Source organism: Pan troglodytes, chromosome 4, assembly GCF_028858775.2.
Source record: "Pan troglodytes isolate AG18354 chromosome 4, NHGRI_mPanTro3-v2.0_pri, whole genome shotgun sequence".
NCBI classification, from domain to species: Eukaryota; Metazoa; Chordata; class Mammalia; order Primates; family Hominidae; genus Pan; species Pan troglodytes.
This window is the reverse complement of record NC_072402.2, coordinates 155,183,620-155,210,367: the sequence shown is the minus strand read 5'-3', so window position 1 is coordinate 155,210,367 and position 26,748 is coordinate 155,183,620. Positions and strand designations below refer to the sequence as shown.

Below are 26,748 nucleotides of genomic sequence, written 5' to 3'. Positions count from 1 at the left end.
CTCCTTGACAGCAGGGACTTTGCTTTGATCATGCTATTTCCCGAGCTGAGAACAGTTCCTGTCACACACTGGGTTCTCAGTACAGATGTGTAGAATGGCTATCGAATAAAACACTTTGCGCTGTGCTTGATGTGTAATACACAATCAATGACCGTTAGCTGTTCTTTTAAAATGCTGCTTTGGTTATTAGTAAATATTGCCTATTCAGTCCATTATCACAGCAACTCTGTGAGATGGGCAGTGTTATTACATCACTTACCACACAGCTAGGAGACAGCACAGCCAGAGTTTGAATCCAGGTGCTATATGGGGGCACCCTGTCCTTGAGAAAGCACATGACCTACAAGCCTTCTCTTCTCTTTTTTGCAGCCTTTGGAGTTCCCTGTAACTCCTTTTGGATGGATATAATTTGCAGAGAAGGGGAGGGGAAAGAAAGGTAGCAGGGTAGTTACTTTTTAGGGCACCTCTGGGTATAGGGATGTAGAATGTGTCCCCTTTGGTTTAACTCTGAATGGACAAGTCCCCAGGAAGCAGTTGTTGGCCTAGTTCCTTGAAGAATGCATTTGGTGAATCCTTCAGTTATGCAGGGGTTAGACATGAATTGCTTGGTGCCTGCCTGGCCTGGCCTGCCCGGGTTTTCCTATACAATTTCATTTGTATCCATCTCTTAACGATGAGCAATAGGATGGAGAACAGAATGGAGAATGGCATGTGAGGCTGGCCACCCAGCCTCCTGGGCCCCAGCTCATGCCTTCTGGCTGAGTTCTGCCTTTGCCAGGGCTAACATTCAGCAAATTAGATCAACCAAGGCTCCTAGAAGGATAAACAACTGGTGGTGCTTGGAAGAGGGCAGTTAAAGGAATTAGGGTTGAGGGCAGGGACAGCCCCGGGAACCACATTCTCAGACATTCCCCCAGCAACAAAGCTGCAGTCCGCTGACAGTGCTGGGGCTTGTGCCAGCCTCTCCTCCATCCCCAGGCTGTCTGAGAGGATTGCAGTCGTGACATGGGCAAATAACCAGGAACAGCAGTTGGAGGAAGGGAGGGAAGTGGCCACAGAATCCTATTGCTGGAATGACCTTCAGCGTCCTTCTGAGCCTCTGTTTCTCTCAAATTGTAATCTGCCCACTCCCTGAATCAGAATTACTATGGGCCTGGTGAAAAGCAGGTGCCTGCTACAGAGGGTGGTCTGCAGGCCAAAATTCCTGAGTGTGGCTAGGCAGGGAATTACTCAGGCCTGCAGCTCTGCGTCTTTTAGGTTGGGCCCTGTATTAGTCCATTTGTGTTGCTATAAAGGAATACGTAAGGCTGGGTAATTTATAAAGAAAAGAGGTTTATTTTGGCTTACAGTTCTGCGAGCCATACAAGAAGCATGGCACCAGCATCTGCTTCTGGTGAGGGCCTCAGGCTGCTTCCACTCATGGCAGAAGGTGAAGGGGAGCCTGTATGTGCAGAGATCAAGTGGTGAGAGAGAAAGTGAGAGAGAAAGGGAGGAGGTGCCAGGCTCTTTTTAATAACCAGCTCTTGAGGAAACTCTCATGGGAATTTGCTGAGTAAAAACTCTCTCATTACCACCAGGATGCACCAAGCCATTCATGAGGGATCCACCCCGTGACCCTAACACCTCCTACCAGGCCCACCTCCAACAATGGGACCACATTCTACCATGAGACTTGGTGGGGACAAATAAACCATATCCACAGCAGACCTGGATACCTGTGTTTTCAATACACTGTAGAATATTCTAATAGATATCCCTGAGACCTCTGCTCCTAGAGATCTCTGACACTTAGGCTTGGAACCCACTGATGGAAGCAGAAAGCATAGAGGCTAAGGGGATGGGGTCCAGAGTCTGTGGACCTTAAATCTTTGACTTCAGATTACCTAGTCCCCATGCCTGGAGCCCACACTGCCCTTAACCATGAGAGCTTGTTATTTAATGTCTCTGAGCCACAGTTTCTTCATCTATAAAGTGGGACTCATGAGGGTGCCTCCTTATAATGATGATGTGGGAATGAAATAAGAATAACATTTGTAAACACAGTGCCTGGCATCCAGTTAGCTCAATCAATGGCATCTGAAGTTGAAAAGTAGGCTGCATACCTCCTTCATCTTTTCTCTTAGGAAACTGAGGTGAGGCCAATCACCCCTAAGAGGAGAGCTGCTGGCACCATCACTGGAGCCATCTGTAGACTGGTGGTATCTTTCTAATTCACTCTACAGGGTATTTTTTTTTCTTTTGGAGATGGAGTCTTGCTCTGTCGCCCAGGCTGGAGTGCAGCGGTGCGATCTCAGCTCACTGCAACCTCCGCCTCCCAGGTTCAAGCAATTCTCCTGCCTCAGCCTCCTGAGTAGCTGGGATTACAGGCGCCCGCCAGTACGCCTGGCTAATTTTTGTGTTTTTAGTAGAGACAGGATTTTACCGTATTGCCCAGGTTGGTCTCCAACTCCTAAGCTCAGGAAATCCACCCGCCTTGGCCTCCCAAAGTGCTGGGATTACAGGCGTGAGCCACAGCGCCCAGCCTCTACGGGACTATCATGATTGAGGCAGTGGAAGGTCAGGGTAAGGTTGTGGGACTTGGAACTAGAATGCTTCCATTCAAATCCCGACTCCTTTAATACCTAGGTGATAGGCTGATCTGTGCAGCAAATCACCATGGCACATGTTTACCTTTGTAACAAACCTGCCCATCCTGCACATGTACCCTGGAACTTAAAATAAAAGTTGATGAAACAAAAACAAAAAACAAATCCCTACTCTTACTCTTACTGTTTGTGTGACTTTGGGTTAATTAACCTTGCTGAGCCTTTGTTTTCCCATTTGTACGTTGGGGACAATATTTGTAAGGATCCTAGGAAGGTGGTGGGAAGAATAAAATGCTCACTTAGCACAGTGCCAAGTCCATAGCAAAGGCTCTATAATCTGCAGCCACTATGAGGATTCTTATTTATTGTGCACCACACTATGGCTTGGTCTCTGTCCTGTTTAGCTCACAGGCTTGTTCAAGTGATGCCAGATCAGTTGCGCCTTGTGACCCTCCATTGGAACTTTCCCTGATTCCTCTATGGAACTTTCCACTCACTGGGTGTAATCTTGGCAACCACAACCTGGTGCACACAGAACCATCAGCTGGTTGGTGGTCAAGCCCTCTGTGTTCCCAAAGTGTGTAGCCGTTAGGGGAAACTGAGGTGATGGGAGAGGCCTTGGTTGGCTGAGATGAAAAGATAACTTGGGAACAGGATGCGTGCAGCAGCTCTCTCCTCTGCCCTTTCCTGGCTGGATTAGGGAGTGGATGCGACCCTTGCTCCTTGCCCCGCTCCCACCCCCAGATGTTCAGGGAGTACCTGAGATGTCCGTCAGAGGGGGTGATTGGGTACTGCTGCGTCGGACGGGGTGAGGCAACCAGGAAGTCATCAGGCTTCCTGGATCTGGAATGAGGTCAGCCAGGGATGGGATCCGGGAAAGGCTGCTGCCCATCAGAGCCTGGCGCTGATTTTCCAAAGAGCATCACAGGCTCTTCCCAAAGGGCAAAATCTGGGCAGGAATCCCAAGTGGCGGTTGTGGTGGAGGTGGAAGCTGAGATAAGCTAAGAGAGAGGTCCTGCCAATTTACAGTGGCAAAGACTGGGTTGGAGATGCTGTAGGTTCTGAGGTCTCTGCATGGATGAGAGCCTGCCTGAGGTTTTAGAGCATACAAAATGCTGCTAGAGTCCATGGGGCTTACTCCTGGGCTTCCTCCTCCCACTGAGCCTTGATTACATACCTTTACAATCATGTTTATCTCATTGTATCAAGGTTGGCAGATATCTGCTGCCTGGGCCTTCACTGATCATTAGCAATAGCAATTGATAATTAGTCATGGTCCTCTTTCTTGCTAAGGCTAGAAAAGCCCTCAGAAGCCTTGGTGATGTAACAGTTGAAGCAGCTGCCTCCAGTCCAAGGGGTGATGAAACTTTTTGCTCTCTCTGTTATACATTAGAGTGACTTATTCCAATGTTTACACTCAACGCTTCACAAGGGTAGGCACTTGGTGTGTCTTGTTCACTATTCCATCCTCAGCAACTGGCATGATACCTGGCCCGGAGTAGGAGCCCAGTAAATGTTTGTGACTGTCCTCCAGAGGACTGTGAGTTTCTCGAGGACAAGGATTATGTCTAGATTATGTCTAGGACACATGAGTTTATTCTGAGCTCAATGCTAGTATCTATAATCAAGGGAGGAAAAAAAGTAGTCCCTCATGCTTGGTGGTGGATGTCACTTCACCAAATAACTACCGTGCTGACGTGGGGCAGGTGGGACAAGTAGGCGTGTCATCACTGATGCATCTAGCTCTGGTTTCCAAGCACAAAGACCCTTGTCTTTCCACTTAATCATCCAGTAGTCTTGATAAGTTATCATTGCCGTGTTAGGGATGAGGAAACTGACGCTTGGAGAGATTTAAGATGCTTGTTGAAGAGCATGTGACAATTGAATGTTGGAGCTAAATCCAGAACCTCGGTCACCTCACTTGCAGGCCACTGTTCTTTCTCTGGCCACTGTACTGCTTTTTCTGAGTCTCTAAAGTTTTGACCCATGATTTGTCATATGCCATGTTTTGGTTTGGGAGGCTTTTTGGAATCCTGGACCTACCATCCTTCATAAGTTTTAAGTGTCACAGGTACAGCCTTTTTAGAACTTTTTGAGATTTCCCAGTCCAGAGACTCTTAACCTGGAGTCTCACGATGAGCTTTGTGGTGGTGGTTGGGTGGGGTGGGGGTTGGGGTGGAGGTCCAAGTGCCCTGAGCTCATGCACCACTTTTTATGTATAAGTGCATTTCTCTAGAGAGGAAGTGTGAGCTTGCATCAGAGTCTCACGAAGGGGTACATGGCCCCATAATTAGGTTAAGAACCAATGATCAAAACCCACTATGTCATTTTGCATATGGAGAAACTAAGACCTACACAAGGGACTTTTTCAGAACCATAATCTTTGACCAGAGATTCTATTTCTCCTCTCAACAGAGGACTGATTACGGTGAGCAGCAACCTCAGCTACGTCATCGAGCCCCTCCCTGACAGCAAGGGCCAACACCTTATTTACAGATCTGAACATCTCAAGCCGCCCCCGGGAAACTGTGGGTTCGAGCACTCCAAGCCCACCACCAGGGACTGGGCTCTTCAGTTTACACAACAGACCAAGAAGCGACCTCCCAGGGTGAGTTTTGAGGCTCTCAGTGCAGAAATCAACCTGGGGACAGGCTTGTCCCCTCTGAGGTTGCTTACTTTGAATCCAGGAGTATTTCTAAATTGAAGGGTGATGCCTAAGAAAAAGGAAATAGTGTTTTTCTTTTATTCTGTCATTGTTGAGTGTGAAATACCCTCATCATAGAATAACTGCTTTTGGGGGAAAACATTACTACCTTTAAAACACTCAGATGCTGACTTCAGAAAGCTTAAAAAGTGAAAAGAAGGCTGGGCGCCATGGCTCATGCCTATAATCCCAGCACTTTGGGAGGCTAAAGCAGGCAGATTGCTTGAGGCCAGGAGTTTGAGTCCAGCCTGGGCAACATGGCGAAACCCCATCTCTACTAAAAGTACAAAAATTAGCTGGGCATGATGGCTGGGTGCCTGTAGTCCCAACTACTTGGGAGGCTGGGGCACGGGAATCACTTGAACCCGGAAGGCAGAGATAACAGTGAGTCGGGGCAGCGCCACTGCACTCCAGCCTGGGTGACAGAGCGAGACCCTGCCTCAGAAAAATAAATAAAAATTAAAAAGTGGGAAAAAAAAAGTATGCCTTCCCTATTGGAGTAGACACTACACCATATGCACACAGTCCTCATATTGATTCATACTGAAAATGGCATGGTGTTTCGAGGTTTCGAGGTTCTGTGGGAACGTGGTGGTTAGCACACTCCCTCTCATATGCTGGCCTCTGTCCTGCCTCTGCTCATCAACTCATCTCAGTATTTTCTGAGAATAAAGGACTGAATCCAGGGTCCCAGAGCAGCCTCCAGCAATAACCAAATGGCAGTGGAAGGTGTTATATGAGTGACGGCCACCACAGCCAAGAACATCTCAAGTGCCGAATGACAAAATCATTACGGAGGTAGCTGCTGCTTATCCAGCAGCTCTGTTTCTTAGCAGTTTTTTAAAAATGAGGCCAAGTCCACTATTTCTACAGCGCTGATCTGTTTCTCTTTCTTAGATGAAAAGGGAAGATTTAAACTCCATGAAGTATGTGGAGCTTTACCTCGTGGCTGATTATTTAGAGGTAAGGGGGAGGCAATGGGTCTTGCAGAAAAACTGCTCTCTTGATAGCTTCCATTCCAGGCTCCAGACTGCTTTGGGGAAATGTTGCCCATTCATCTTTCTCCAGTTCATCTATGATTTTGACCTTAAATCTCACCAAAGGCCGGGTGCGGTGGCTCACGCCTGTAATCCCAGCACTTTGGGTGGGCAAGGTGGGTGGATCACCTGAGGTCAGGAGTTTGAGACCAGCCTGGCCAACATGGTGAAACCCCATCTCTACTAAAAATACAAAATTAGCTGGGCATGGTGGCACATGCCTGTAATCCCAGCTACTTGGGAGGCTGTGGCAGTAGAATTTCCTGAACCTGGGAGGCGGAGGTTGCAGTGAGCTGAGATCATGCCACTGCACTCCAGCCTGAGCAACAAGAGCGAAACTCCGTCTCAAAGAAAAAAAATCTGACCAAAGGCTCATTTTGCCATTTTAAACACAGTTGGGGGGAACTCCCCCAACTCCCCCCGCCCCTTCCTCCCCAACCCCCACACACAGCTAAGCCTCTCCTGGCTTGATACATCAATCACATAGAAAATCAAGACAGTTGTCTGATTAACATTTCTTATACTGGGTCTGAAGACCTTTAGATTCTGGTGTTTATTCTGAGGAACCCAGGAATTATCTATGGAAATTCTAAAACTTTTTTTTTTGCAAAGATAATAAATATATTCCCAGTCATCCGACTGAAAACTGTATTCTTGCCCATGTGTGTGGGTCCATTTTTATAATCATGTCGTTGCCAAATGATGACCTAAAGCCATGGTCCCCAAAATGTGGTCCCCAGAGCACCAGCGTCAGCAGCACCCTTGTGTAAGATGCAAATTCTTGGGCCCTACCCCTGACCTCCTGAATCCCAGACTGTCAGGGTGGGGTCCAGAAATCCATGTTTTAACAAGACCTCTGGGCGATTGGGTTGCGCAGTCAAGTTTGAGAACCACTGACCTAAAGGCATAGCAGTTAAGCCTTTAATTCCATGTTCCTCAAATCAGACAGGTTCTAAGATTTGAGGAACCCTCACCTGGCTCATCATATATTTCATTTATTCATCAGTGATCTCTTGATTTTCTATTATGTGCCAAGCACCTGGATATATAGATCTCAAGAAGACAGACCCTCCCCGGGCATTGCAGAGTTTGCAGTAACAGCACACAAACCTGTAGGTCCAAAGTGTGATAAGCACTAAGATGGACCATTAGGAGGGATGAAAGTGCAGATAATGGGGGATTCAGCATGGTTTTGGGAATTAGGGAAAGCTTCTCTGACACTGAAGCAGACACCTAAAGAGTGAGTTTAGGCCCCAGAGCCCATATTTGCCTAAATTAGCCAGATGTTACCTCCAATTCTCACTTTGTTTAGTGACTCCATCATATAAGTACTAAGTGCATCTTCTGTGCATTGGATGTCATTATGAGCTGAGCGCTCGCTGTGTTCGAGCAGGGCAGACACTGGCCTTGGTCTCTCCTGAGGATAGAGCCCATCACAACTCCAGTCTATCTGTATCCCATCCACATGGTTTAGCTACCATCTTCCCAAAGAGCTCATTCTAAGGCCGCTGTACCTAGTCACATTTCCAAAGCATGTGTCCTGGCAGCAGGGCCTGGTGGTGGGGAGAGCACTAGGCTGCAGGCCAGAAGGTCTTTGAGTGTTAGTCACTGGATGTTAGTTAGCAGCAGAAGGAGGTGGCCCTTGAAGCTGTCTTAAAAGACAAGGAGGAGTTAACTGGGCAGAGGAGTGGAGGTGAAGGGCATTCCGGGCCGAGGGAACATTGTGCTCTGCTTTGAAAAGCGTTTAGCTTTATTTTAATTGATGTTGATATTGGTTTTTCCAACAGCTGTTTGTGTGTGTGTGTGCACGTGTGTGTGTGTGTGTTCTGTTTTCTGTTTCCTCTCCAAAGACTAGTGTGTGTATAGGATGGGGGAGTAGTGTGGGGAGCAAAATCCAAAGCTGGTTTAAAAGCCAGCTGAGGCTCCATAGTCGTGGGAGGAGATAACTGACTCTGGCCTGCCCTGCCCGACTGCCCGTAGTGGGAGGACTGGTGGAAGAAAACTGAGCTCCTCTGACTCTGGGACATTTTTCCATTTAAGTTCTGCATCTGTGATCATCTGATACAATGGTCTTGAGTCATTTTTTTCAGCTACAGAATCCTTTGGTTACATGGAAGTTCCTGGGAACCCCAGTAGTTAAGCATATAGAGCCCAGCTGCTCTGTTTAAAGGTGGGGTGTTTCTCCCCTTTGGCCTTGCATTGTTCTCAGAGGAATCTCTGTGCAGGCTTTAAAACCCACTGGGTGTGAATCTCCAGCAGCTGGAGAAGTGGGAAGCATGGTGGGAGGCAGGGATTAGGCATCTTCTATCTCCTGACCTCCAGAGTCACAGCACACCTCCAGAGAAAAAGTGTCCACTCAAGGTGCCTCCAGGACTCTGGTGTCAGCTAGAGCCATCTTTCTCTTACAAAGGAGAGTGTCTCAGCAACAGCCCTGGGTTCCCAACAGGGCTGTGATTCATGCAGCTGTGGTGGATAAGGGAACGTGCTCATTTCTCAGTCCTGGACACCCCTCCGCTGAAGGCTTTGAATGATTCATTTGAGGGACTGGGGTGGGGGTGTGTAACAGGCCAGGCTGGGTTCACAGGCTCACGAATCATCCCCTCTCCACCTGTCTCCATCCTCTGCAGACAGAAATATATTCTTGACAATTAATTAATTAATCTGAGAGGATGGGAAGGCAGGAAAGGGGAGGGCTGCTTTACCATGATTTATAACCTGCTGCAGAGACAGAGCCTTGGGGCTCTGAATGCAGAGCAGAAAGTGGAGACACAGATAGGGAGAACAAGACCCTGCTGCTGCCTAGAGAGGGAGTTGTCAGCAGTAAAAATGAGCAGGCAGCTCCTCGCTCCCTGGGCCTAGGTGGGAGCTTCTAGGGTGGTTCTCAGTTTATTCATTCCCCAGGTGGAACGGAATCCAGGTGGGGATAAAGAGTAAGGTGGGCTGTTGTAGGAGTAGACAGGATAACTGTAAACACAGGCCTGTAAAGGACTTCCATGATGCTGGCACAGTGCAGAGTGGCTGGGAAAGGATGGTGCTGCATGTGGTACTTACTGTGTCACCCTAGAAAATGTAAGTTTGAGACAGTCCTTTCTTTACATCAGGGGTCTGCAAACTATACCCCATGGTCACATCCAGCCTATCCTGTGTTTTTGCAAACAAAGTTTTACTGGAACACAGCCAGGCCCATTGGTTTCTGTATTATCCAGGCTTCTGTATTATATATACAGGTGTCTGTATTATTCTGAGCCACCACTGCACAGTTGAAGAGTTGTAGCAGAGACTATGGGGCCGCAAAGCCTAATCCGGCCTTTGCAGAAAAGGTTTGCTGACTCCTGCTTCAGAATACTCTGGACAACAGAATTCGCTCCTTAAATTATGATGGTCTCATTGGGCAGTTCTTTGAAGAGAAGATTAATATTTTTTTGAAAGACAATGAAATCTGACCCTGATGTTCTAATAAATATTACTAAATGAATGGAAATGCTGCAACGCTGTCTGTGCCGAGAGACCAATTTAGAAACAGGAGGCCTCTATAATGAGAAACTCCTGGATTAACACCTTGGAAAGGTCTAAGTTACAGTGTCACACTGAATCTAACTCTAGAAAGCAGTGGTGACAGATTCTCTTCTGGTGAGTGGCAGTTTTAAGGAAGCCTAAGAATGTCCACAAGCTGTGGTGAAAGGGAAATGGTGGATTTCTTCCCTGTATCAGGGCTGGTACACACCTCTGGCCAAACAAATACCCCAGGTTGTTTTACTTGGCTGTTCTTGTTCTTTCTTGCTTAGATATTCTCATGGGATGGGGTGGAGGAAGGACGTGAAGGTTTTGAATCGAAATAACATGTATAGTGGGTACCTAAGATAAATTAGAGAGGACCCAGATTCTGTGTAACAATGGCAGTGTACAGGACATGCCCATCATTTTTAAATGTAATTTGCAGTTGTAGCAGGTTTTCTCTTTACACTGTGAAGCTTTCCTTCATCATTGCAGCTCAGAGAGATCTATCTTTTTGAGGCAGGAATGGTAAATAGGAGGTATTCATACTAAAATGTCCTCTTTCTGGTACCCATGGCAGATATTTCTAATGGAACACAGCTTTCTTTCCTGTGCTTGGTTAGAAATGTCTGATTACGGCCGGCGCAGTGGCTCACGCCTGTAATCCCAGCACTTTGGGAGGCCAAGGCAGATGGATCACTTGAGGTCAGGAGTTTGAGACCAGCCTGACCAACATGGTGAAACCCCATCATTACTAAAAATACAAAAATTAGCTGGCCATGGTGGCGAGCACCTGTAATCCCAGCTACTCAGGAGGCTGAGGCAGGAGAATCGCTTGAACCCGGGAGGCGGAGGTTGTGAGCCGAGATCGCGCCACTGCACTCCAGCCTGGGCAACAAGAGCGAGACTCTGTCTCAAAAAAAAAAAAAAAAAAAAAAAAGAAATGTGATTGAATCGATGCAGTCTCATAATTCTTCTCATTCTTCTCACTGTAGAAGGCACTGCCAGTGGATCTGAGTGGTGTGCAAGATGAAGCCTATTTGCCAGTGTCTTATGGTCCTCCTCGTTGGCACTCATGTCATTCACATGACCTCCCACTGTGGTTATTTCTGTGCACGTTTTCCCAGCAGGTTTTCTCAACCATTTCAGTTCTATACTCCTTAAGTACAGGATCTGTCACTCAGCATCTGCCACAGTTATTTCTGGCCCTCTCTGTTTTAATTGAAGCTCCTCTAGGCTAGAACCAAGATCTCACACTTCTTTGTGTCCTACATAGTGCTAAGCACAATGCCTTGCCCATAGCAGGCATTCAGCAGCAATTCGATCATTGTTGATTGACCACATGTAGGGAAGCCTCATGAGATCTGTGTAATGGTGGCTTCATGTTGGGGTGATGACCACGGTGAGGATTGGATCAGTCCTCCTAAGCCCCAGTGGGAGTTTGCCAGAGGCCATGTAATTCGAAGGACAGGAGAATAAGATGTGCTTCAAGGGTTAGAGGAAGGCAATTCTACTCCGTGCATAATTATTGCATGCCTACTGTGTGTGCTGCGCTGAGCTAGTAGCTGTGGATATGAAGATGGATGTTGACAGGTCCTACCCTCCAAAGCTCTTACTGTGGTGGGGAAGACAATTGCATAAAAATGATGGCTCATAGAAGACAGAAGAAAATAAGAGCAAATTCAAAGACAAGTAATGGGGCGCAGGAAGCATCCTGTGAGAGGTTCTGGGATCTCACATGGTTCTGCTTGTCCCATTTAGTTTCAGAAGAATCGACGAGACCAGGACGCCACCAAACACAAGCTCATAGAGATCGCCAACTATGTTGATAAGGTGAGACCAGGTGTGTACTTTGTGGGAAAGGTGCCAGGTGCCAGCACTTCCAAGGGCACTGGAGCTGCCTTCTGCTGGATTGGCTGCCCCAGCCATCTTCTGAAAGGGAATGAGCAGTGCCATAGAGGCCCAGGGCGGTCATGACAGAGCCCTGAACTACGTACCCTTAGGCAAGTAACTCATTTTCTTTGTGCTGCATTTTTTTTCTTTTGTTCTGTTTTCAGCTTATAAATAGAAAGGCTGTCGTAAATCAATGTGTGGTTTTTTTTTGTTATTTTTATTTTCCTGGTGGAATTTTAAAAAATGAAATCTTATGCCAATATCTACTATAAAAGTTAGATGAAAACAGACTGCTCTAAGCGGGAGCGGGGGTGAGGACCCAGAACACTGTCCTTCTGACCCCTTCCTCTTACCCCTGCAGTGGCTCCCGAGCAGCTTGGGGCATGGAAGAGCCCAGTTTAAGAATCCTTTAAGGTTCTTTAAGGTTCCTTCCAGATATAAAGCCCAGGGATTCTCTGACTTAGGAGGGAATTGAGGTAGGTCAGGGTGGGAAAGACACACAGCCTTAAAAGTTGAGAAGTGGGCTGTTTGAGAAGTGGGCTGTTTGAGAAGTGGGTTGCTTGAGAAGCGGATTGTCTGAGAAGTGGGTTGCTTGGGGCTAATCTATAAAGTCTCCATCTGTAAAGTTATCCTAAAATTATGTCTTGTCTCTTAGGAAGGATGTGCAGTGGTTAACTTTCCTAGGTCAGGACCTTTTACAAGATGCTCTTCGGAAATACCTACATTTTTGAATTTTACTAGAACAGGCTGGTCTGGGACTTGGAAGTACATTGTGTATATGAAAGAGGATATTTGTTATAGTACAAAATGCAGAATAGGTAACCTAGAATGACAGTAGCCTCTTGGTAGGCTAGTAGTATATAGTTTTTAAAAGTAGTTTTTCATGTGTTTGGGATCACAAGTCTCTTTGAGAATCTGGTAACGTTTATTGCACAATTTTAGAATACTCATAACATGGATGAAGCTTAACTTTGGGCCTGCTAGGGATTCATGAATTCCAGGTCTAAAGGGAAAATCATTTTTTCCTAAACACTAGAGAATATAGGAGATCACTTAAAATATGTTTTAGGGATTAATAGGCAAATGTATTAGTTCTGAAGTCATCAGATGGCAGTTTCCATGCCCATGGTTTTTTTCTGCCCTAGATGGCTCTGGAAACAAAGGTCAGTGGTCAGTGACAGGTGAAAGTCAAACACTGGCATTTCCTGGAAGGACAGACTCTAGGGACACAGTCCAGTCCTCCCTCTAGCTCCTGACTCACTTCAAGAATAACATTTAAATAATCCTACAACCCAAACATTCAACATCTGGGAAAACAAGGGAAGCTTGTTTCCCTGGGGAGAATATGGGAGGCTGACTCTGCTTTCCCCCATGTGACATCTATTGTTTGGAGACCTGGCAGGTTTGGACTTGGCTGGGTATCCCCTCTGTGGGGTATGTGTTGGAACCAAGGGCGCTGGTGACAAGTGAAGGGAGAAGAGAGGCACCAGCAAGCCCCAGTCCTTACTGAAAGCCCTAAGCCTGGGTGGCCCATGCATCCTGTGCAGCCGTCTTGGCTCTCTCCTCGCGGCTGGTGTTAGTCACTCCTGGCGGGTAAGGGAAGCCACGCCCACTTCTCTGGAGCTTGCTGACCTAGCTACTTGAACTGAACTATTGTTGAACTAAAACTGGAATGAATTGGACTCGTGCTGAATCATGAACCCAATCCAAAATGTTTTTCTGTAACTGTGAAAAAAAGCCAAGTTTACTTCCTTCAAAAGCTCCCTAGTAAAGCAAATTCAAATTGGAATCTGAACCTTTTATTTTCTGTAACGATTGAACTGGCACAAAACAGAAAAATCAAAATTTCTGTTGAAATAAACTGATATTTCACTGAATCTGGAGCCCATCTTGACCAGCGTTTCTTGGAACGAGTGGATTATCTGGATGTGTAGGTACTGCAGCACTGAAGTGGTAAAGGGTCACAAATAGGCTCTGAGGTTGTAATTTGGGCCTTCATCCTGGCTCCACCATCTTCTTGCTGAGACTTTGGGCAGGTTCCTTAACTTCTCTAAGCCTCAGTGCCTAGTACATAAAAAGTGGTGGAAAAATGTTGGTGCTATGATTATTCTTTTCAGCTGGGGCAGTACCTACCAATTTTGGATAAAGATGGTATCTCCTGCTCATTATGTCCTCTCCATACATGGGGCTTTTTATTAAGTCACTGGCTCAGTATTTGTAGGGTGGACCTATCAAAGAACCCGTTGTATCCACACCTTCCAGTGGTTTAGCTTTAAAGAAAACCCTCCTCCTGCTTATATTTGTATGAGATGAAAAATGCCAGATCATAAAGATTAGATGTAGCTCTAGCCTCGAGGAGGTCGAGTCAGATCTTGCGTATAGAATTTCAGGATCTCTGGTTTGGACAAAACCCTGAAGATTACCAAGGACGTCTGTAGTCTATTGCTTGCAACCTGCTTATTCCATCCTTGACAAAACCTGAGACTATCCAGGGATGGGGAAGAAAATTTGAAGAGTAAGCCTATCTGTGCACTTTTATGTCATTTATACTCATTTACTTCCAAAATGAGTGGGAGACATTTTATAATAAAATATCCATGTATTAATATAATTTGGTATATCCATACGAAAGAATATTATTCAGCAATAAAGAGAAATCATAAACGAATACACTCTAACACATGGATACATCTCAAAAACATTATGGTAAGTGAGAGAAGCCAGACACACAAAACCACATATTGTAACAAATGTCCAGAAAAGGCAGAATAGAAACAAAGTAGATGCATGGTTGCCTGGGCTGAGGGTGAGAATGGGAAATGACTATCAATAGACATGAGGGATCTCACCGATGTGATGAAAATATTCTAACACTGGATGATGGCGATGGCTTTATTTTATTTTTATTTTTTTTTGAGACGGAGTTTCGCCCGTGGCCCAGGCTGGAGTGCAATGGCACAATCTTGGCTCACCGCAATCCCTGCCTCCCGGGTTCAAGTGATTCTCCTGCCTCAGCCTCCTGAGTAGCTGGGATTACAGGCATGCGCCACCACGCCCAGCTAATTTTGTATTTTTAGTAGAGATGGGGTTTCTCCATGTTGGTCAGGCTGGTCTCGAACTCCCGACCTCATGTGATCCGTCCACCTTAGCCTCCCAGAGTGCTGGGATTACAGGTGTGAGCCACCACGCTTAGCTGGTGATGGCTTTAAAACTTGGTAAATTTACCAAAAAGCATTGAGCTGTATACTTAAAATAGGTGGGTATTATGGTATGCAAATTATACCTCAATGAAGTGGCTTTAAAAAATCTATATACCAGAGAACTTTTTAGATACCCATAAGAAAGATAAGGCCCACATAAGGAATTGGGAGAAAAAAATTGTACCAGACAGCCTGGCCAAGGGCACTGATTACAGAAGACAGCAAAGCTCAGCTCTGAGCTATCTCATGACCGGCTTTGTTTGAAAGCCTTCTTCCTATTTTAAAATGAAATTTATGTTCCTGTCTGTTTTACCTATTGACCTAAGCCCTACTTGAACATCATGCAGAACAACTTTTTCCACATGATAGACCTATTCATATCTGAAAGCAATTTTATGTCCTATCTCAGTCATCTCTAAACAAAGTCACCGCAGTTCTGCCACCAGAATGTCCTGCTCTCTCTCAGGATCTCATTTTCCCTTTCTAAAAAATGTCAGTAACACCAGTTGCCTCCTTCTGTTGGAGCCATGGGCAGAAGAGAAATCTGGTATCTGTGCTCTGAGTTCTTAGGCTAGGAAGGAGCTTTTTTTAAAAAAATTTATTTTTATTTTTTTAGTTTTAGTTTTTTTTCTTTTTAATCTCAAGCTCCAACAGAATGAAAGGAAGGGGCTTTTAAATCCCAGGTGGTATTGACAGATACTGTGGTTTTTCTGTGTCCTTTCAGTTTTACCGATCCTTGAACATCCGGATTGCTCTCGTGGGCTTGGAAGTGTGGACCCATGGGAACATGTGTGAAGTTTCAGAGAATCCATATTCTACCCTCTGGTCCTTTCTCAGTTGGAGGCGCAAGCTGCTTGCCCAGAAGTACCATGACAACGCCCAATTAATCACGTAAATAGCCTTTTTCCATATGTTGTGTTGTCCTTGGCTGCAAAGCCTCTGCCCACCCAGCACATGCTCAAAGTTTGCCCCATGGCGAGTGTTGGTTGTACAAGGCCATTCTGACTCCCTGGTCCAGAGAATCAGGCATTTCCTAAACATGCGCTCTGTACCCAGCATACCCCAGAAAATGTTTAAAAGCCTGAGTCACATTAGTCCTAAGAAATGTTTACAGTCTAATGGGAAAATTAGACTTACACATATTCCATTGAGCATCTGAAATAATTGTGTATGTATTTGGGAAGGGAATGACTGTTGGTCAGGTCTTAGACTTTCTAAGAGACTCATCTCAATCTTCCTGGCGCTTTGTTCTAATACATGAGCTGATCTCCCAACACAGGCACAGGAGAGCGGGCTCCTTGTGTTGTCCTTCACTTGGTTCCCAAGGGGTACAAGGCTGAGTGCTTGAGAGAGTCCAAGTGTTAGTGCAGGAACTGAGGGTTTGGTTGGAGGGAGACATTGAGGAGGGATTGTGCTAGATTTTCATCAGCCCGGGAGAGACAGTGATGGGGGTCACATGTGACAGTGCCCCAGGGTGATTATTTGGTATTTATTAGTGTTGACTTCTGAAGGTATTTTGAGGCAGTTACAACAAAAGGCATATAGATAATAAAACCATTTGTCTTCTTTTCTTTTTTTTCTTTTCTTTTTTGAGACAGTTTCCATCTGTCGCCTAGGCTGGAGTGCAGTAGCGTGATCTCGGCTCACTGCAACCTCCGCCTCCTGGGCTCAAGCAATTCTAGTGCCTCAGCCTCCCAAGTAATAGGCATGCACCACCATGCCCGGCCAATTTTTGTATTTTTAATAGAGACAGGATTTCGCCATGTTGGCCAAGCTGGTCTTGAACTCCTGGCCTCAAGTGATCCGCCCGCCTCGGCTTCCCAAAGTGCTGGGATTATAGGCGTGAGCCACACATGCCTGGCCTTCAAACCATTTTTCTTCTGTTCCCTAAATATAGCTGAGTTAATAATCATTTAAAGTTTGGCTTATCCTTTTAAAGAAACTGGGAAAAATAACTGTCCCCAAAACCTGGGCTGTAAATAGTTACTTCATGACAGTACATTTGCCTAGGAAGAGTCTTTGGCTATTAGAACTTTTGGCCTGAACTTTGGAACATGTAGAAAATAACTAGTAGGACTTCATATCAATTTGCATAGATTTTGCATATTTCTTTGCAGATTGTTTCTCTGAAGATAAGTCTGCCTGTAATTCAGCAAACATTTATTATATACCCACTATGTGTGAGATTCTGTGCTAGGTTCTACTGATCCCAAAATAGTTAAGATAGTCTTGCTGTCAAAGATATCATGGTCTAGATGAGAAGACAAACGTGGAGATAAGTACCACATAATGAATTTCCATATAGGTTCTTTAAATACATTACATGTTTGTGGCATGCACAGAAACACTGGTAGTTTTTTTTTTTTTCTTCTCCTCTACCCTGGATGTATATAACTGAAAGAGGGATGTATTCAACTGGGGAAAATGAAGCTTGCTGCTGGCAGATTAGGATCCCATTGCAAAACAAAGGCAGAAACAGCTCATTCTTGCATCCAGCTGCACTTTGTGAGGCTCCTGATGGGGCACAGCTGTTTCCTTGGCCCCTGAGTATGTGGGAATGAAGCATCATTGGCCCCGCAGCTGCTGCCCCGATGCCCCCACCCCTACCCTGTGGGACTCACACCACAGAGCCAGGGGTAAGGTATTGGATCCCGGCAGCTGGTGGAAGTGGGAGTGATTCACTTCAGCATCAGAATCTGTGCCACCCTTCCATCAACCTCTCCTTCTGACCTTTTCCTGTGCAGCAGGAATGCAATGCAGCTTTGCAAACCCTGCCCATTTCCTTCCAAGGAATCAGCTATGGGTATATTGTGGGAGATAAACGACCTTTCTCTCTCTCTTTGTGTTGCTCTGGAGTCATGAGGGAGTAGGTGAGAGGAGGTGAGAGGTGTGGTGAGCTGGAAGTTGTCCAGTTGGCCTGGTTACAAGGGCCTCTCCCCTTGGGAATGACCTGGGAAAGTCAGTGGGGCCAGGGAACCCCGTGATGGCCACTTACTCCCGGGCACATTGGAACAGCCCTCTTAGTCTCGTCCCCGGTCACCGTCTCTCCTTGCCTCCTGCAGGGGCATGTCCTTCCACGGCACCACCATCGGCCTGGCCCCCCTCATGGCCATGTGCTCTGTGTACCAGTCTGGAGGAGTCAACATGGTGAGTCTCAGCCCGTGTGTGTGCGCTGCAGAAGGCGCTGAGCTGCCTTTCAAGACCAGAGGTCATCTTTTGAATAATAAGTTGATATTTATTATTGTAGCAGAAAAAGTTTTGACATCAGGAAGGGCAATTGTTTAAAATGAAGTCATTAAGTTCTAAGAGATGGAGGTACCGAAGGGTGAATTTTCATTTATTATAGTTCATTCTGTATCTTCAAGCTCAGGAACCCTGAAGAGATTACATGCATACATCACTAGATCTCATATGTTCCAAACCAGGGGCTGGAAAATAGTAAGAGAGTAGAGGTTAAAAGTATTTTTATTTCAGGTCGTGTGCTGTTATATATGTCATTAAGAAACAAGAACCTGTCTCAAAGTCATGGTTAGGAAATTACTGCCTTCTTTTGAAATTCACTCTGACTTCGTGAGACTATTTGTTTTGACTCTTCATTTCTAACCTGTGAAGTGCATATCAAGGAAGACTTGTCTTCATCTATTTGTCTGTCCTTCTATCCATTCTGTATTTATCGACAAAGTAGCATAATGGCCAAAACCACAGGCTCTAGGGTCTGAGCCTGTTGGGTTCAAAGAACAGCTGTGTGATTTTGGGTGAGTTAATGAGTGTTCTCAGCTGTAAAAAACACATAGTTTTACAGTTGATAATCATAGGATAGGAATGGGAATTAAATGAAATAATGCAGGAAACACACTTCCATGTTTAGTAAATCTCTTTCTGCTGCTTCTTTCCTGCTGGGTTTTTTCCCTCTTGATTTCTTTAGCTTTTGCATCATCAGACAGTACACCAAGTGCTGTGCCTGGAGTGTATCTGTCTTGTGTGGTTTTCTCAGGAAACACTAAGCCAAGTACACCCTATGTTTGAATCAAGGTGGTGTTTTCTATGTTGATTTCCTTATGTCTGGAGAAATATATATGTTCAGAAGAAGAATGGGGAAAAATCTTCCTCTTTTATTTATTCTGAAAGCATTTATTGGTCTGGAAGTTCATCCATAGGTCAGTTGTGGTCTGCAACCTTTGAGAACTCAGGAAACATGGAATTTTAAACATTTGATTTCCTCCTAGTGACAGCAGATTCAGCCTTGCTGTCAGAGGCACATATGGAGAGTCTGTATGCTCAGTGACAGTGGAATTGGTGGAGACCTGCAAGACTTGGCTAAGGATAAGGCAGGGATGGGGGGCAGAGGCAGATCTGTCCCCTTGACCTTGACCTCAACTCTGTCTTCTGAGCAGGACCACTCCGAGAATGCCATTGGCGTGGCTGCCACCATGGCCCACGAGATGGGCCACAACTTTGGCATGACCCATGATTCTGCGGATTGCTGCTCGGCCAGTGCGGCTGATGGTGGGTGCATCATGGCAGCTGCCACTGGGTGAGTCAAACAGCAAGAGGGAGGATGGGGAGGAGGGCGGGCACACCTGGACAGTGTGACCCAGGGGTTCCTCCCAGCTGGCCCCACTGAGACTCCCTTAAACTTCTGATGGGGCCAAAAAATGTAGTTTTTGCAACAAAGAAATTGAGAGAAGACCAAGGCAAATGTGCAGCAAGAACTTAACTTTCCAGCAGGAGGTTTGGTGCTGGTGTAACCCTAGATTTATTTAATTTCTGTTTTAAGGTGTTGAGTTATAAAATTGGCTTGGCCATATGTGTCTTTTTTATTTCATGAATTTTTGATGAGGACACATTTTGATCATAGCCACAACCCTTAATTCTTCTATCCCAAGAGAGTTGGATCAGTGCTGTTTCAATTCCAGGCTTCATTGAAAGCTCCGATGTAACAGAACAAGTTGAAGAAGAGGGCCATCCACACACCCCACAGTGACTTCTCAGGGAGTTTGCAGGCCACATTACCCATGAGGAACAGGGTAAGGCAGCTGCATCTCCCTGTGGTCATGAGGAAATTTTTTTTTTTTTTTTTTTTTTTTTGAGACAGAGTCCAGTCGCCCAGGCTGGAGTGCAGTGGTGTGATCTCCGCTCACTGCAAGCTCTGCCTCCCAGGTTCACACCATTCTTCTGCCTTAGCCTCCTGAGTAGCTGGGACTACAGGCGCCTGCCACCACGCCCGGCTAATTTTTTGTATTTTTAGTAGAGACAGGGTTTCACCATGTTAGCCAGGATGGTCTCGATCTCCTGACCTCGTGATCCACCCGCCTCGGCCTCCCAAAGTGCTGGGATTACAGGCGTGAGCCACCGCGCCCGGCCGGTCATGAGGGATTTTTAAAACCAGAGTCTCTGAAGAGAATTAGGGAGTTTCTTCAAAGGACTTGTCTTCTAGCATCTGGACTCAGGCAGCACAAAGCATTGGGTTCTTCCAGGCTCTTTGGAAGGCATCACGATGGGACCTTGTGTTCCTTCACCCCACACCATTAGGGCCTGTTTATGATTCTTAGAGAATGGTGTTTCAATGTCTCCAAGAAACAGTGCAGCTTTCTTAGAGCTCTGGTGTCAATTTTTTAAAATTACTTCTCAGCTGTGACACGGAAAGGATGCTGTTGGCTGGGTGTGGTGGCTCACGACTGTTATTCCAGCACTTTGTGAGGCTGAAGTGGGCAGTTCACCTGAGGTCAGGAGTTCGAGACCAGCCTGGCCAACATGGTGAAACCCCGTCTCTACCAAAAATACAAAAATTAGCTGGGTGTGGTGGTGCACGGCTATGGTCCCAGCTACTAGGGAGGCTGAGGCGGGAGAATCACTTGAACTCGAGAGGCAAAGGTTGCAGTGAGCCAAGATTGTGCCACTGCACTGCAGCCTTCAGCCTGGGCAACGGAGCAAGACTCCGTCTCAAAACCGCAACAACAAAAAAAGAATGAAGCAGGATACAACTTCACAGTCATGCCTGGATCCCTATAAGCTCATAGTTAAGCTCACCCCTTTCTCTCTCAATCTAAAAAGCGTATCTGAAGACAAATGATTGAGAGTTATATTGATTACTACTCTCTTTCATTTTTAAATTATTCACAAATATAGATAGTTTAACAATTATTAGTAACAAACTCCTTGTAGCATACCTTCCCACTGAAGGAAAAGCTCCAGTTTCTTGGAGGGTTTAACCTTTAATTGGTTTAGAGAATTGGGAGCAGGATAACTCTCCTTTTGTAGACCCAGATGGTTGTACTTTTTGTCCTTTTCACCAATGGTAGGACCCAGGACCTTCCATACTCCTGTGATAAAGAGCATGCGTTTATGAGTTGGCTGGTTGAGTTTGGAGTGCCCTCTGCATCCTTAGAACAGCAGTGAGATCACTGGCCCAAAATGAAATAAAACTTATGATCTTGGCCTTTTTTTGGCCTGGTCCTCTGTCACAAGAGAATATTCACCTGATATCAGCTTCAGGAAAAGTTTAGGTTGGCTGGTGTTTTCTTCAGTGCTAAGTCTCAGGAGACCTCTTGTAACACACTCACAACCCTTTACTTATCGCAACCCCCTCATGCAATGGGCAGAAATTGCTACTCCTGATTCTCAAATGCTTTCTCCATGCCGACTGAGAAAAATAGAATGTTATGGGGTGGTTAATATCTCATCACTAAGAATGAAAGAATTTTTTTTTTTTTTAATACTTTAAGTTCTAGGATACATGTGCACAACGTGCAGGTTTGTTACATATGTATACATGTGCCGTGTTGGTGTGCTGCACCCATTAACTCGTCATTTACATTGGGTATATCTCCTAATGCTATCCCTCCCTGCCTCTTGCTACCCTACGACAGGCCCCGGTGTGTGATGTTCCCATTCCTGTGTCCAAGTGTTCTCATTGTTCAGTTCCCACCTATGAGTGAGAACATCCGGTGTTTGGTTTTCTGTCCTTGCAATAGTTTGCTGAGAATGATGGTTTCCAGCTTCGTCCATGTCCCTACTAAGGACATGAACTCAAGGGATGAAAAAATTCTAAATTAATGTATTGGTAAATGTTCTAAGGGGCCAGAATGTATGTGTGTGAGACAATGGGAGTCTGAACCCAGGTGGAGTCAGCCCCACGGGTAGCAGGAGTGACAGCATGAGTGACACCTGCCTGACTGCTAGATGCTCAAACTCCCCACTAATTCCAGCCTTGTCCTCTGCCAGGCACCCCTTTCCCAAAGTGTTCAATGGATGCAACAGGAGGGAGCTGGACAGGTATCTGCAGTCAGGTGGTGGAATGTGTCTCTCCAACATGCCAGACACCAGGATGTTGTATGGAGGCCGGAGGTGTGGGAACGGGTATCTGGAAGATGGGGAAGAGTGTGACTGTGGAGAAGAAGAGGTGAGGGGTCACAATGGTGCTAGTGGGAGGGGAAGAATTTGCATTGGTTTCAAAGCTCAAGGTCAAAGAGAACACAATTGAAAATTTCTTAGTCACAGGTGTTTCCTACATATAACTGTCCAATAAATACCCCATGAAAAATCAGATATGAAGAAGCCTTCCAGTTGGAGTGTTTGTGCCGCCTCTGCTAGTTTGTGGCCAGCATCGCTAGTGTCCAAGATCAGTTCTTCTTATGAGTGTCTGGTCTAACCAGAAACCACGATCACGTGGCATGTTGACTCTCTCTTCCTCAGTGGAGCTGCACATGCCTGCTTGCCCTCCAGCTGCACGGAATTTATTCTGGAGGCCACACAGCCAGATATATGGGCTTGAACAGGGGCCTTATGAGGATGCTTAAAATAACAAGCTCATGCTGTTTAGGCTGGAGGAGAGATGATGGAAAGGGGATGTAGGAAGTGCTGTCAAGTCCCAAAAGGGCTGCTAGGAGGAACTGTTTATGTGTAAACTCTCTCCTTCCTTCTGATCTTCACAGTGAGTGTGGAGGGTACACGGCAGAGCCCGGTCATTTTTAACAAATGCATGTGGTTTCTGCAGAAAGCAGAACTGGATTGTTTCGTCTCTATTTTTTGAAGGCTGAAAATATGTATGTTTATACATGCATAACAATTTGGGGTAGATAACAAGTAACAGTAAATTATGGGGGTGAGACTGAGGTTCTGTATAAATGGAAAAAAAAATCTGATTTTATGGCCTTCTCTCTCTCACTCTGTTGCCCAGGCTGGAGTGCAGTGACATGATCTCCACTCACTGCAACCTCCACCTCCAGGGTTCAAGCGATTCTCCTGCCTCAGCCTCCTGAGTAGCTGGGAATACAGGTGTGTGCCACCACACCTGGTTAATTTTTTTTTTTTTTGTACTTTTAGTAGAGACAGAGTTTTGCTACATTGGCCAGGCTGGTCTCAAACTCCTGACCTCAGATTATCCACCCACCTCGGCCTCCCAAAGCACTGGGATTGCAGGCGTGAGCCACCGCACCCTGCCTATGACCTCTGTGATGTGATTTTCTTTTTTTAATGCCAGTATGTCACTTTCAGAATAAAACAAGAACTAGTCAAGGATGCCACCCCCACCACCATGAGCCCAGAGAGATCAACATAGACCCATCAGAAAGGAGGGAGTGGTATGAACATGGAGGGCCACTGGGGTTGAGGAATGGCCTGAGAGTGGGCATGGCCAGTTGGCTTAGGTTCTGAGCAGTTGCTCATTCAACAGGCACACTGAGTGTGGGCTACTGTGTCTGGTCCTAGGGTTAGGATGAGTGGCAAAAATGACATAGTTCCTGTCCTTGGGGAGCTGATAGTCTAGTGGGAGAAACACATATTGAAATAATTGCAAAAGAATATATGTACAGTCCATGGCAAGTGCTAGGAAGACAAATGACACAGTGCTCTGAACATATATAATGTGAGGGGGAACCTCCTTGCTTGTGTGGGAGGTGACCTGGAGCCCATATCTGAAGGCTGCATTAGGAGTTAGTGAGGCACGCAGGAGGGAAGGCACATTTCAGGTGGAAGGGGAGCCTGTGCCTTCGTGGGAAGAAATATGGTACATTAGGAAGGCAGGAATGCAGGTCTTCCTGGAGCCCAACGTGGTGGGAGAATAATGGGAGGAAAGTGTTCTATTCCTCCTCTTAGGGGAGACAGGTGGACAGGTGTCTGTGGTCAGGGGATGGGATGTGGCTCTCCAATATGCTAGAGCCCTGGACAGTTACGGGTATAAGGTTGATAAACATGAGGTAGGCCTCAGGCAGACCTGACTTGAATTCAGCAGGTGTGTCCCTCGGCCAGCTACTGGACTTGCCTGAGCCACAGCATCCCCGTCTGTGGAATGGGGACAAGGCTGCCTCATAAGGCTGTGGTGGAGAGATCTGTGGAGCCCCGTACACTTTTCATCAATGGCTGATGGATTGGCCTGTTAATACTGTAAGAGTGTGATGAGGACTCTCAGGGCCACTGGAACGCCTCATCATCTTTTAAAAATCTCAGGCTGGGGGAGAGCAAGGAACCCTTGGAGATCTTCTGTTCCAGAAAGGTCCAGGCCAGGAAGGGCTTAGGAAGAGAAGCAGATGGAGAAAAAAATCTAAGGAAACAGGCCCAGGAGTTGACATAAACTGTTTGGAGAGGTTGTTCCAGCAGACTCTTGCACCGGCAGCCCCTTTTCATAAGAAAGCCTAGGAGGGTTGGGGGCAGGAGGGCACCCATGAAAGACAGGGTGTCTGGATGTTCTACTGGGGATTAGAAAAACAAATCATAAAATTTCCATATACTCTGCTAAAAAGTCCATTTTAGAAGACTACATAGTTACAGGGAGAAATACGCATGTTATATTAAGTAAAAAAACACTGTGGATACTATGATTTTGTAAAGTAAGTATAAGTATATATGTATGTGTGTAGAAAATGCCTTGGAAAATATTCATACTCAAAATGTAGCTGTGTCCTGGCGGGGCACGGTGGTGTGTGCCTGTGGTCCCAGCTACTTGGGAGGCTGTGGCATGAGAATTGCTTGAACCTAGGAGGAGAAGGTTGCAGACTGTCTCAAAAAAAGATGTAGCTGTGTCCAAGTCATGTTACTAATGATTGTGCATATATATGGTTCTTGTGACAGGTACACATTAGCTTAGTGACGAAGCTGTCACATGATTTTTGAGGTCAAAAGTTTCTAGGCCAGGTGCGGTGGTTCATGCCTATAATCCCAGCACTTTGGGAGGCCGAGGCAGGTGGATCACTTGAGGTCAGAAGTTTGAAACCAGCCTGGCCAACATGACGAAACCCAATCGCTATTAAAAATACAAAAATTAGCCAGGTGTGGTGGGGTGTGCCTGTGGTCTGAGTTACTTCGGAGGCTGAGGCGGGAGAATCGCTTGAACCCAGGAAGCAGAGGTTGCAGTGACCCGAGATATTGCATCACTGCACTCCAGCCTGGGTGACAGAGCGAGACTCCCTCTCAAAAAAAAAAAAAAAAAAAGGGAGTTGCTAGAGAGCTGGGGTTCCAGGGGTGTGTGGGCAAGGGTGGGGAAAATGTTGGGGGTGGTGAACGCCCTCCCCCACTCACACCCACCCCACTGCCTCCCCAGGAATGTAACAACCCCTGCTGCAATGCCTCTAATTGTACCCTGAGGCCGGGGGCGGAGTGTGCTCATGGCTCCTGCTGCCACCAGTGTAAGGTAAGTGGCCCTTTTCTCCACGCCTTGGGCCCTGGCCTGACAGTGGGACCACAGGACTGCTCTGCTGGGGTGGATGGCTGGGGATTTGCCTCCATCCTGGGGGTGTGATGGCAACAGAGTTTCAGAAACACAGAGCAGGAAAGGTGCCTTGAATAAAATTTACTATTCCTATACTGGGCCTCACTGAATTCAGATCATCCCAGAGGAGGGTGGCGCTTCTTTGGAAATGGTACTTTTTTTTTTTCTTTTTTAAAGAAGTATCCAGAGAGAGTGGGCTTGATTTTATTGAGCTCATAAACAATAATAATTATCATAATTTGTATTGACATTAATGGACCTGTTAGTAGATGCCAGGCACTGTGCTGGGAATTTTATGTACGTTATCTCATTCTCTCCTCACAAAAACCCCATAAAATATATGTGACTATCCTTATTTTAAGATGTGGAAACTAGAGCTTATAGGGGATAAGAGGTTTATCTGGAATCAGGCAGTCAGGAAGGGACTGAATCCAGCTTTCCCTGACTCTGGCGCCCACATTCCTAATATTGATGTGAGAGATAAATTGTCTGTTGCTGCTAGTGTTACCGTAGAACCACAATCTCTCTTCCACAATTCTGAAATTAAGGGAGTTCTAAAAGCTGAAAAAAAATGTAAACACATTTGGTGGCAAAACTTGACCTGAATTGACATGAGATGAATTATAGTCTTTTTAAAAAAAAATCACTCCTAAAGTGAATATTTATATTGCATTACAGAAATATTAATATGTTTGATCAGAAGGTGTTATCCCCAGCCTTGCTGGGGGGTTATGTAACATACATATGTAGTTATATATGCGGACATATGTAATTATCCATATCCATATATATATATATACACACACATGTGTAATTATATATGTACACACATGTACATATGGACCTATGTATTACAATATCTGCTTTCTAAATCTGAAAAGCCTGAACCCCATCTGGCCCCATCATTTTAGGCAGGAACTGTGGGCCTGGGCTTCTGCCTAGCACTTGCTGAGTGCTCGTTAGGGGCCAGATACCATTCACATACTTAGTTCTAACTCACGTTTAATCACCCATGAGTGGGTTATTATCCTGAGTTGTGGGTGAGTGAGCACACACAGGTTACACAGCAGGTGCCCAAGGCCCCGCTGCCGGTTAAGGAGCTGGGATGAGTGCCCAGGCAGGCTGGCTG

General features: G+C 46.0%; 1 protein-coding gene across 3 annotated transcripts in view; it reads left to right on the top strand.

Annotated features, from left to right (window-relative positions):
* Nucleotides 1-26,748, top strand: part of ADAM19 (ADAM metallopeptidase domain 19) — a 98,205-nt gene that overhangs the window by 50,390 nt on the left and 21,067 nt on the right. For 2 of the 3 annotated variants that reach the window (XM_001137856.8, XM_009450056.5), the window contains exons 6-13: nucleotides 5,001-5,193; nucleotides 6,187-6,252; nucleotides 11,583-11,654; nucleotides 15,639-15,805; nucleotides 17,977-18,061; nucleotides 19,309-19,448; nucleotides 22,139-22,316; nucleotides 25,452-25,541. In XM_001137856.8, coding sequence (XP_001137856.4) covers nucleotides 5,001-5,193; nucleotides 6,187-6,252; nucleotides 11,583-11,654; nucleotides 15,639-15,805; nucleotides 17,977-18,061; nucleotides 19,309-19,448; nucleotides 22,139-22,316; nucleotides 25,452-25,541 — 991 coding nt within the window. The remainder of the gene's footprint in view (nucleotides 1-5,000; nucleotides 5,194-6,186; nucleotides 6,253-11,582; nucleotides 11,655-15,638; nucleotides 15,806-17,976; nucleotides 18,062-19,308; nucleotides 19,449-22,138; nucleotides 22,317-25,451; nucleotides 25,542-26,748) is intronic. The other variant, XM_016954120.4, reaches the window with a different exon arrangement.